This window comes from Myotis nattereri, assembly GCF_964212035.1.
Source record: "Myotis nattereri genome assembly, chromosome: 8".
NCBI lineage: Eukaryota > Metazoa > Chordata > Mammalia > Chiroptera > Vespertilionidae > Myotis > Myotis nattereri.
In genome coordinates, this window is record NC_138083.1 from 14865481 (window position 1) to 14876604 (window position 11124).

An 11124-nucleotide genomic window follows, 5' to 3' on the forward strand; every position below is an offset into this window, starting at 1 on the left:
TGACATTGTCTGGCTCTATGTGTATACCAGCATCGTCCAACAGAAATTTCTGTGATGATCAAATGTTCTCTCTCTATATTGTCCAGTTTAGTAGTCGCTAGCCTTTGGGCATTTGACATGTGGCTCTGATTTTTTTAATTGTTGACAGTATTACAGATGTCCCCCATTTTCCCCTCTTTGCCCCCCTTCACCCAGCTTCTGCCCCACCCCAGGCCTCCCCCACACTATTGTCTGTATCCATGAGTATGTTTATATGCATATATGTTCTTTGGTTAATCTCTTCCCATCCCCTCCACCTTCGTCCCCACTGAGATCTGTCAGTCTGTTCCATGAGTCCATGCCTCTGGACCTATTTTGTTCAACAGTTTATTTTGTTCATTAGATAACACAGATCAGTGAGATCATGTTATATTCGTCTTTCTCTAACTGGCCAATTTCACTTAGCATAATACTCTCCAGGTCCCTCCATGTTGCCTCAAAAGGTAAGAGATCCTTCTATTTTTACTGATGCATAGTATTCCATAGCAATCCATTATGTAAATGTACCTCAGCTTTTTATCCACTTATCTACTGTTTCCAGATCTTAGCTATTGTAAACAATGCTGCTATGAGCATAGGGATGCATATATTCTTTCTGATTAGTGTTTTGGGATTCTTAGGATATATTTCCAGAAGTGGGATCACTAGGTCAAATGGTAGTTCCATTTTTAATTTTTTGAGGAAACTCCATACTGTTTTCTACGGTGGCTGCACCAGTCTGCATTCCCACCAGCAGTGTACTAGGGGTCCCTTTTCTCATCTCACCAGCACTTGTTTGTTGACTTATTGATGGTAGCCATTCTAGCAGGTGTAATTTTAATTTGCGTGTCTCTGATTATTAGAAACATTGAGCATTTTTCATATGTTTATTGGCCATCTGTATATCCTATTTGGAGAATTGTCTATTGAGGTCCTTTGCTCATTTTAAAATTAGATTGTTTTTCTTCTTTTGTTGAGTTGTATGAGTTCTTTGCATATGTTGGAAATTAACCACTTATCAGATGTATCACTGGCGATTATGTTCTCCCATAAAGTTGGTTCCCTTATAATTTTGAAGATGGTTTCTTTTGCTGTGCAGAGATTTTTAGTTTGATATAGTTCCATTTGTTTATTTTTTTTCTTTTGTTTCTCTTGCCCTAGGAGTTGTAGCAGTGAAAATTCTGCTACGTGAGATGTCTGAGATTTTACTGCCTATGTTTTCTTCTGGGATTTTTATGGCTTTGCAACTTATCTGTAAGTCTTTTATGCATTTTGAGTTTATTCCTGTGTATGGTGTAAGTTGGTGATCTAGTTTCATTGTTTTGCATGTACCTGTCCAACAGAGGAACTGATTTTTAACTTGAATTTCAATAAGTTTAAGTTGAAATAACCATAGGTGTTTATCCCCAGATGTCAGTGACGGCATCTTCCATCCTGGGGTCTGGAACATTTATCACCAGCAGTAATTGGTAGGCAGTCTGATATCGCAACAGCACTGATGACCTTAGCACCAATAATGGTGGGTTTTCTCTTGCTCCCTGGGAGAGACTCATGTTCTGAGCCAGCCTGTGCTTCAGTGCAGGATACCGGCCCACACACAGTGCGAAGAGGTGGTCTGCGTCAGGGGACCTAGGAGTTAACAAGCCTAAGAGCAGGTGTTCATGCTGGAACTAGAAAGTTCTTATATCTCTTAAGCGAAAAGCTGCCTTCCACATGTTGCCCTTGGGTCCCCTTCTGCATCTGGACTCCTCTTCATCTGTTTTAGCAACATTCACACATGTTTGCCTTCAGTACAAATGGCCAGGTAGCTGGGCCGGCCTCTGTCGCAGACAACAAACAGAAACTCCCACCTGAAAAGCAGACCTCCCTGCCAGATCCAAGGGACCCCAGAGCTCTTCATAAAGCTTTTCACCAGAACTAACAACTGTTTGTTGAACAGCTGCTGTATTCCAAGAAAGGTAATAATCATTGTGTGTATATTTTCTAATTTCCATGAGAATTCTGTAAAATAGATACTATATCTCCTGTTTTGGGGGGGAGAAAACCAGAGTTGCTTAACAAAGTTCTAGCAACAGATAGAATCAGGAGGGCTCAAACACATTTTATATACTAGTTTTTACATCCTAACATGGGCTGAAGAATCTTTGTTTCACCATTTACTAGCTGTGTGGCCTTGGGAAATCACTTATTCTCTCTGACCTTCAGTTTCCACTGGAAAGTGAGGAATTGACAATGGATGCCTTTAGGGCAGATGGAAAGGGGGACTCCTTGGGCCCAGGGCCCAGGACTGCTTCCCTGGCTGTCTTCAATTCCTATTCTGTTCCTCCTCGGTCCTTCAACTTCTTCTCTTTGCATCCTTCCCCCCCCCCCGCCCCCCACAGTTCCTTGTTTTATTATTGGTTAAAAATGCTCAGCTCACCTAAATTTGACCAACAGATATTTACTGAGTCTCCACTAGGGACAGGAATTGTGCTGGGTATTGAACACAATCAATAGCTTATTTCAGTTCCTATGGATCCAACTGTATCCTTTTTTAGATAAAATTTGCTGAGCATTTACTATGGCTCAACCATTCTAAATGCTTTACATGTGTAACTCATTAAATCCTCCTAATAACACATTGAAGGAGTGACTTGTAATTCCCATCACACAGCAGAGGAAACCGAGGCACAGAGAGGCTGGGTTACTTGCCAAATATGACACAGCTTATAAATGATGGAGCTGGGACTCAAATCCAGCCGAGTTGGCTCCAAAGTCCACACTCTTACCTCAGAGGCATTGAGGTCCCCCATCCTGTGTTTGCAGGTTAACCTGAGAAAGTCAGATTGAAGCGAGGGTGGGGGTGGGCGAAAAGCATCATATACAACAGGGGCTCAGGTAACTCCTGAGCACCATCTACGCCCACAACATGCTGTGTGGGAATACAAAGATGTATACGAACAACGCTCCACCCCCAGGAAAATTAGATTGTAAGTCCAGCAAAGAGCATAAGTATGTGATGACATAAGGCAGGGAAGGTGTGGTAAGTGCTAAAGTGCTGATAGAAAGTCCTATGAACTTCACAGAGAGATCAGTTCTGGTGTGGTTACTGAGAAACCCTTCCTAATGGTGCAGCCTACCTCCTGTGCCTGAAAGAAGGGTTAGGGTTCAGTAGATGGAGGAGAGGCAAAAGCAAGAATGTTCCTGGCAGAGGAAAAGACAGGAGCTCTGGAATGAAGGTGAGACAGGATGAGGCCTTTTTCCCACAGTCAGCAACCTTCCCCCCCTCCCCCTTGCTAAGACTCTCAGCGTCTGTGGAGACCAGTAGGACACCAGGCTTTACAACTTGTGAGTGGGGAGGGATACCAGCCCAAACCCCAGCCCAGACCCTTGCATGCAAATTTCCTATTTTGTGGCCACAGAGCAGAGGCAGAGAGTCTGAGCACTTTCAGCATGGCGAGTCTGGGTGGGGAGAAAGTGGGAGCAGGGCATGGGCACTCTGGGGGTGTGAGGATCCAGGGGCTGTTAGTAGGGGTGAAGAGCCAGAAAGAAAAGAAGCCAGGAAAAGAGTTGTCTTAGAAGAGCAGTGATAAGGACAAGGACAAACCAGAGAAACTGATGAAGTCTGAAGGCAATGATTTCAAATGGGGTGGCTTAATAATTTATACAGGGAAATACTGGTTTAAAAATCCCTGCTGGGCACCCCATTCCCAGTCTGCTTTGACATGGGTACCATGACAAAAAGGAGAATGGATTAATTTGAAAAAGAGTGGGATATAAAGAGACAGGCAGAGAGCACGGGCAAAACCCTGAGGACTGGCCACCCTCATTGGGCAGAAGGGGGAAAGGGGCCACCCTGGGCGGGAAGAGGAGAGGAGAGGCAGGCGGACAGATGTCAGAAGATCTGGGAGGAAGGGACTTGAGAATGGTGAGGACTCACGAGTACGAACAGCACGAACAGCGGTGTCTAGAAAGATGGAAAGAAGTTATTGGCTTTAGTATCTAGGAGACAACCAGTGTTCTCTAAGGGGCTGCTCCAGGAAAGCAGACCTGGGCTGTGAACCCTGGTGAGGGTGGCAGACTCAAGGCCTGGCCGAGGAGAGGGAGCTGAGTGTCATCCACACAGAGCCAGAGGGCGTGACCCATCCTGTGCAGGAGGCACAGAGACAATGAGGGTAGTTTAAAGCAGGTAAAATAAAACCTCAAAGTGATGGCTGGAGAGGGGCAAGGACTGACAAGGATTGTCCCAGAAGGCAGGTGCGATGTCTGCTGAGGGTTAGAGGTAAAGTCTGAGGGATCAGAGAGGCCAAGTCGGTGTGCCCATCCATCCTGTTACAGGGTAACCCACCCAGGGTCAATGCTCCACTCCACTTAGCTGTTGCCATGGTTTCTTTCTATATGGAAATATCCAACACTTCCTCATATAGGGTGAGCCTGAGTCTCAGAGACATTGTTGAGCTACTAGGCTGTTCTCAGACTTCTAATCTTTTTTTTCCTCCTTTTTCTTTCAAGAGTCAGTAATGGGTTTCATGAGACTTGACTAGGATGTCCCACCAAAGCTGGTAGTGGTGAATCAGCTAGAATCTATCCAAGAAGTGAACGGGAATGGTGTGGGACAAGCCCAGATGCTTGGTTGTCTCACAGCTTCTTTTAGGGCTGGCGGGCTCAGGAGGGCCCCAGGCTTTGTTTAATGCTTTGCTGTCACCGTTTTGAAATTCTTAGTTAATCTGGAACCAGGGTGTCCTGTCCCCTTCTTGTCTCATGCACCCAGACAATGTCCCCCACGTCTGCAGGCCATGCCCCGGGGCTGGCTGCACATGAGGAGTCATCACCCCTGACAGCCCAGGCAGTCTGGGGATGTCAGGCCAGTGCCTGCCCTGCTCCCACTGGAAACAGCTGGACTCTCCAATCTGCTGATCTCCCCTTCCTTTTTCCAGAGGAGCAGTCTCCCTGTTTTGGGGAGCTCAGACTCACACCTCCTGTTTCTGTGAGGGAGCTGGGGCAGCTTTCCCAGGACTTAGCAGCGCTGCTCAGTGGGATATTCAGGAGGCTCTGCTGGTCCCAGCTCTCAACTCCAGGCGTCAGAGGACAGGGACCAATGGACCTGTTCCCTTTCACTTTCACAGTGTCCAGCCCAGCCCCTTGGTCGCTATAGTCAGTCCAGTCCAGTCCAGCTAATAGGTGCGTATCTTTCTCTCATGAAGACCCCACCACACTCTCCTGATCTTACCAGGGAGGCAAGCCCTCCATAGGTAGGTCTAGGGACCGGAAGGGCTTCCTGGGGTGGCCTTGCCTGACTCACACCAAGGCCACCGTATTCCCAACACTCTTCATTCACCCTTTCAGCCCAAGTGTGGAGATTTCCAACATCTTCAGCTTTGTTTAGAGTTCAACAGCGCCGCCTACTGGTGGTTCGTTGTGGGTGACCACAGCCGAGAGAGCAGAGGGTGTTATTTTTTTTACTACTCTCCGTTGTATTTTGGACCCACCCCTCCGCATTCTTGGTAAGTGAATAAGCGGAAAAGGTCGCCAGAGTGACAGATTCCCATCGTCTCCTCCCAGCTCTCCGCGCCCCGCCACTCCACGGGGTCGCCCCTCTCCAATGCCCTTTGCCACACAAGTGACATTTATATGCATCTGTTTCATTCTGATCTTTCAGCCAAGTGGAAAAAAAATCCTTACCAGATCGGAGTAGGATCTGCTTGGAGCCCACAGCGCCTGCCAGAGAGGGCTTCCGTGCACCCCTTTGGGGTTCAAGGTGGACGGACTATGGACTATCCCTCTGTGAAGCTGGACAAAAACAGACCAAACTGGCAAATGCGCTCCCCAACACACCCGCCCCCATAGGGCTCCTTTGCCTGTCACCGCTTCTGCAGCGTGACGGGACCTCGGAGCCCTGACAGTATCCCTGAGACTCACGAGGTCTGACCTTGGCTGATGGGACTCCTGTGTCCCCAGCTGTGTGTGTGTGTGTGGGGGGGGGGGGCGGGGGGGAGGGGGAGGGGGGCGGAGTCGCGGGAGTTAGACTAGTTCGCCCTTCACTCATTGTCGTCGTCTAGCCACACCCTCTGTGTGTGGGACTGAGCGCACCCCAGTTTTCAGAGCGAGGGCGGGTCCAGCTCTCTTTCCTTTCGATCGCATCTTTGGGGAAGTCCACGCCCTAGGCAGCCCCTCCCAAATCCTCTTGTTGAATACCTTCTCCCAGAGTCCCGCAGGTGCTGGGCACTACTTCCCCTCATCCCTCATTCAGAGCCCCCCTCTCCCCACCGCCTCCTCCCAGGGTTCTACAATACAGGCTGTCCTTGAAATGGATGCTAGTAGCATATTCCTGAAGAAAAAGAAAGGGGACCAAGAGATTAGGATGGGCGGCGAGCCTGGAGCCCGAGTGGAGGGAGCCGGAGCGTCGCCCTGCGGACAGGGGTGGTGTCTGCGCCTGGCAGCCCCGCCCAGGACCGCCCAGAGCCTGGGCGCGTTTACGCATCCCCGCCAGGAGATCCCGGGCGCGAGGGCGGGCTCTAGGAGTCGGCAGAACCCGGTAATCCGAGAATGCAGCATCAGCCCTTCCCACCAGCACTTCCTTCCTTTTCCCGAACGTCCAGGAGGGAGGGCTGCGCTCTTATAAACTCGCCCTGGCTCGCCGGCATATCAAAGGCTGCTTCGCCCTGGCTGCACCACGCAGCCCGACACTCCTGCTCCGTACAGCCGCGAACAGCTGTCGCCACCAGCGCCCCGCGCCTCTCAGAACCGGCCGGGATCGGACCGGCGGTGGCGCTTGCGCGGTCCCCGGCGCCTGCACGCGGTGTGCGGGCCAGCATGCTGCGGGTCCTGCTCCTCGGCGTGCTGGGCTCTGCAGCCCTGGGTCTCCCGGCTCTCCCCCAGCCCCAGCCCCAAGGAAGCCAGTGCATCGAACAAGACTGTTTTGCGCTCTTCCGGGGCCCTGCCACCTTCCTCGCCGCCAGCCAGGTCTGCGAGCGCCTGCGGGGCCACCTGATGACCGTGCGCTCCTCGGTGGCCGCTGATGTCATCTCCCTTCTATTGAGCGGCGGCGGCGGGGGCGAGAGCCCGCGCCTCTGGATTGGCCTGAAGCTCCCGCCAGGCTGCAGCGATCCGGGTCACCTAGATCCTCTGCGGGGCTTCCAGTGGGTGACGGGCGACAACCAAACCAGCTACAGCAGGTGGGCGCGGCTGCGCGAGGCCCCCGCGCCTCTCTGCGGCCCGCTGTGCGTGGCCGTCTCGGAGGCTGGGGTCCCCGCAACAGGTGAGCCGTCCTGGGAGGAGCAGCCGTGCGCTACCGAGGCCGATGGCTTCCTCTGCGAGTTCCACTTCGCAGCCTACTGCAAGCCTCTCGCGGTGCGGTCGGGTGCCCCGGCGACCGCCAGCATCTCAGTCAACTACAGCACCCCGTTCGGGGCCCGAGGGGCGGACTTCCAGGCGCTGCCGCTGGGCAGCTCCGCCGAGGTGGCGCCCTTTGGGATGGAGCTGGCGTGCGAGCTGAGGCCAGGGGAGACCGACGGCCGCTGGGGCCGGGCCAGCCCGGGCGCCTGGGACTGCGGCGTGGAGAACGGCGGCTGCGAGCACGTGTGCAACCGGAGCGCCGGGGAGTCCCGCTGCCTCTGCCCCGCGGACACCGCTCCGCAGGCCGACGGGCGCTCCTGCACCGCCGCCGAGGAGTGCGACAAACGCTGCCAGCACTTATGCCACCGCAACCCCGACGTGCCCCGCGGCTACTCGTGCATGTGCGATGTGGGTTACCAGCTGGCTGCGGACCAGCACGGGTGCGAGGACGTGGACGACTGCATGCAGGTGCCCAGCCCGTGCCCTCAGCTCTGTGTCAACACGCAGGGCAGCTTCGAGTGCCGCTGCCATCCTGGCTACGAGCTGGTGAACGGTGAGTGCGTCGAGTCTGCGGACCTGTGCCTGGGAAATAACTGCGAGTACCAGTGCCAGCCCCTGAAGGAGACGGACTCCCCGCCGTACCGCTGCATCTGCGCGGAGGGCTTCGCTCCCGTGCCCCACGCCCCGCACAAGTGCCAGATGTTCTGCAACCAGACCGAATGCCCAGCCGACTGCGATCCCAACTACCCCGACACCTGCCGGTGCCCCGACGGTTACATTCTGGACGAGGGCTCCGTGTGCACCGACATCGACGAGTGCGCCAATGGCAATTGCATCAACGCCCTTTCCTGCAAAAACCTCCCTGGCACCTATGAGTGCGTCTGCGGGCCCGGCATGGTCAAGACTGGCAACGACTGTGACCCCATCCCCGTGATTGGAGGCGGCGGTGACGAAGGGGGCTCTGGGGAGTCTCCAGTCAGCCCAACACCTGGCGTCACCTCCAGCCCCAGGCCTGCAGGCTCCGTGCACTCTGGCGTACTCATTGGCATCTCCATCGCCAGCTTGTGTCTGGTGGTGGCGCTTTTGGCGCTCCTCTGCCACCTGCGCAAGAAGCAAGGCGCCATGCAGGCTGAGCTGGAGTACAAGTGCGGGGTCCCCTCCAAGGAGGTGGTGCTGCAGCACGTGCGGACAGAGCAGATGCCTCAGAAACTCTGAGGGGTCTCCCTCCCTGGCCCCAGGTGTGGGCTTGGCCCTTACCTGGCCTCCTCCCGGGCTGTCCCCAGAGCACCTTAGCTGGCATCAGAACTGGAGGAGACCCCATCCCTTCTTTTGCTGACTCCAGGAATGGCTGGAGGGGGAGGGAGTGGAAGGAGGATGCACCCCAGTTACTTCCATGATGTCACCAGACTACTTACTGGGCAGAGACGGCAATTTTAAAATGCATATGAAGATTGCAAAGTGCCCTGTGCCTTCTGTACAGCAGGAGGGGTGAGCACTATTGGGCAGACTGTGATCCGATGGACTAGTGAGTGCGATTGTGTCATGTTGATGACTAAGATATTTATTTTTTTAAGTATTTAGGACTTTTTTTCTATTTCCCTACCTGTATGTCTTCATCCCCATATTGCGTCCCTCCCTACCTTCCTGCTCTCTTTCTAACCTCCCCTATCTATGTATTTATATACTCCCACTTGTCAAGTGGTAGTTAAACTATGTTGGTGAATTTTTTTTCCCAGCCTCTCACATTTATGAAGCCAAGCCTCATTTTCCCCTCTCATTCCTCCCAATTTTCCCTTCCCAGGAACTGGGCCAACCCCTCTGAGTCACCTTACCTGCATCTGACTCTACTTCTACTTTTAGCTGTCTGCCTAGGGCCTAGGCAGAGCTCTTATGTGAAACAGAGCAAAAACACTAAAAATAAGAATGGCTGGGCATTTGTTCTTTCACCAGATTTGTGAATTTATCCTGAAGTTTCATGCTTCCAGGGCCAATATCATTTTAACAAAAGTTAAGATGTGAGAGGCATCTTTTTGTTAAATTAATGTTGCTGGACTGTCTTAGAAAGTCAACCCAAGGAGTTTTTATTTTTATTTTTTAAACAGTGAGCCTGGGTTTTATTAGTGGTGTTGTTTTGATTTGGACTGAAAGGTGGTCATTGTTGTTAAGCTTTTATGCAGTTTCCTTTTTCATTTTTATTGTTGTTGTTGTTGTTGTTATTTTTAACAGTGTTGGAATGTTCACATGATTGCTCTAGATTGAAAGAAAAAGGAATCATCTCCCAGGAGATAGTTTAAGAAAGTTATGAGTTGCCTGATTCATGCCAATTACCATTTTGACTCACTGTTTTGGTCATTTGCAGGCTAAAATAAAACCAGCTTCACTGTTTTGGGGGCATTTGGGAGTTTGGGGATGGTACCTGGTGGATGCCCAGGTCAGGCCCTCACCTTGATCAAGCCCTTGAGAATGTCTCCCACTTCAGAGGGGCCTTCTCACCTCATTCACTTGGAACTTGCTCCCCACAAGAAATGGGGGTTGCCTTTGCCCTCCCCCAGCAGCTGGTTAGAAATGCAGAAACTTGGGCTCCAGCCACTGACTCCATAAGAATCTGTAGTTTAGCAAGATCTGCAGGGGGTTATCTGCCAGTATGGTTTGAGGGGAATGGTTTCAGACAGCTTCCAACTTTTGGAATTGAGTATACGGGGATCAATAATGAGTAGCAGGCCAAGTCAGGGCCTTTATTTTCAAGAAACTGAGGAATCTTAATTTCTGGTGGAAAAAACTAGGTACACCCCTTAAAACATCATTAAACAGGGTTTTTGGTTCAACTAAGCTAGGAATGAAATTATGAATGGGAAAAATGTGTATCTTTTGTGACAAAGATTTTTTTTCTACTATTTTGTAAACTCAGCATATTTGTACATATTTATTTATTGGAGATAAACTAGAACACGGGCAAAACCCTTGCTTATGATATCACTTATAGAAAATAAACAAATAACAGTGTGCCTTGGGTTGCATGTCTGTCCACCTCCCCTCTCTCCACCCCCATTTTCCATCATTAAACAATGCAAATTCCATGAATTGAATTTAAAGGTCGCTCCACACCCATCACTAGCTCATGGCATCATCTCTGACTGAAAGATTTTTTTCAGAGGAGATTGTTTTCACTGTAGGATGTCATGTTCTATCTGTGTGCACAAATGTTTATTTACTTTTCCTTCTGCAACCATAACAACTTCATACAAAGGACTTGTGTCAATGCATTTTAAAGGATTATTTAGATTATTTGTTGGGATGAATTAAAGAAACAATCCTTCTTGGGGCATCTCTAGAATCCCAACTGTGTGTCCTTCTGCACAAGGTTTGGTATTATTTGCTCCCTGAGATATGCAAACAGCAGTCATGAGGGAGTCTCAGTCTATGGATCATAGTCAAACAATCATTTCCACATAACAAGGTCCCATGGAGTATTAAATCATTCTCATTTCTATTGGTTATTAGAAACATCTTTAATATACAAAATTGTTGAGCCCCTTTTTCTGGGTTGGTGGAACTGGCTGAATTTTATATACAGTGCTCTGAAAGTTTTAATAAAGCAGAAGTTAGGAGAAAATTGAATTCATCAAATATTCGAATATTTTTATACAGCTAGATAATACTGAATTCTTCAGTTTTAAATTGAGTAGTTATTGTTGTGAAGGCGCAGTTGGAGATTTCAACATCCATCTTGGATGAAGTTGACAGCTTTGGTGTGTGGCAGTGAGAGGTGGCTGCTACTATGAGCAGTGCCCT

The 11124-nt window shown here is 50.4% G+C and overlaps 1 protein-coding gene across 1 annotated transcript; it reads left to right on the forward strand.

The window, feature by feature from the left end:
• Window positions 1-6810: 6810 nt before the first annotated feature.
• On the forward strand, window positions 6811-10650 carry THBD (thrombomodulin; the record flags this gene model as incomplete). Its single annotated transcript, XM_081097983.1, has 1 exon — window positions 6811-10650. One exon carries the CDS (start codon window positions 6811-6813, stop codon window positions 8545-8547), a length of 1737 nt encoding a protein of 578 aa, XP_080954109.1. The 3' UTR covers window positions 8548-10650.
• Between the last annotated feature and the right edge of the window lie 474 nt (window positions 10651-11124).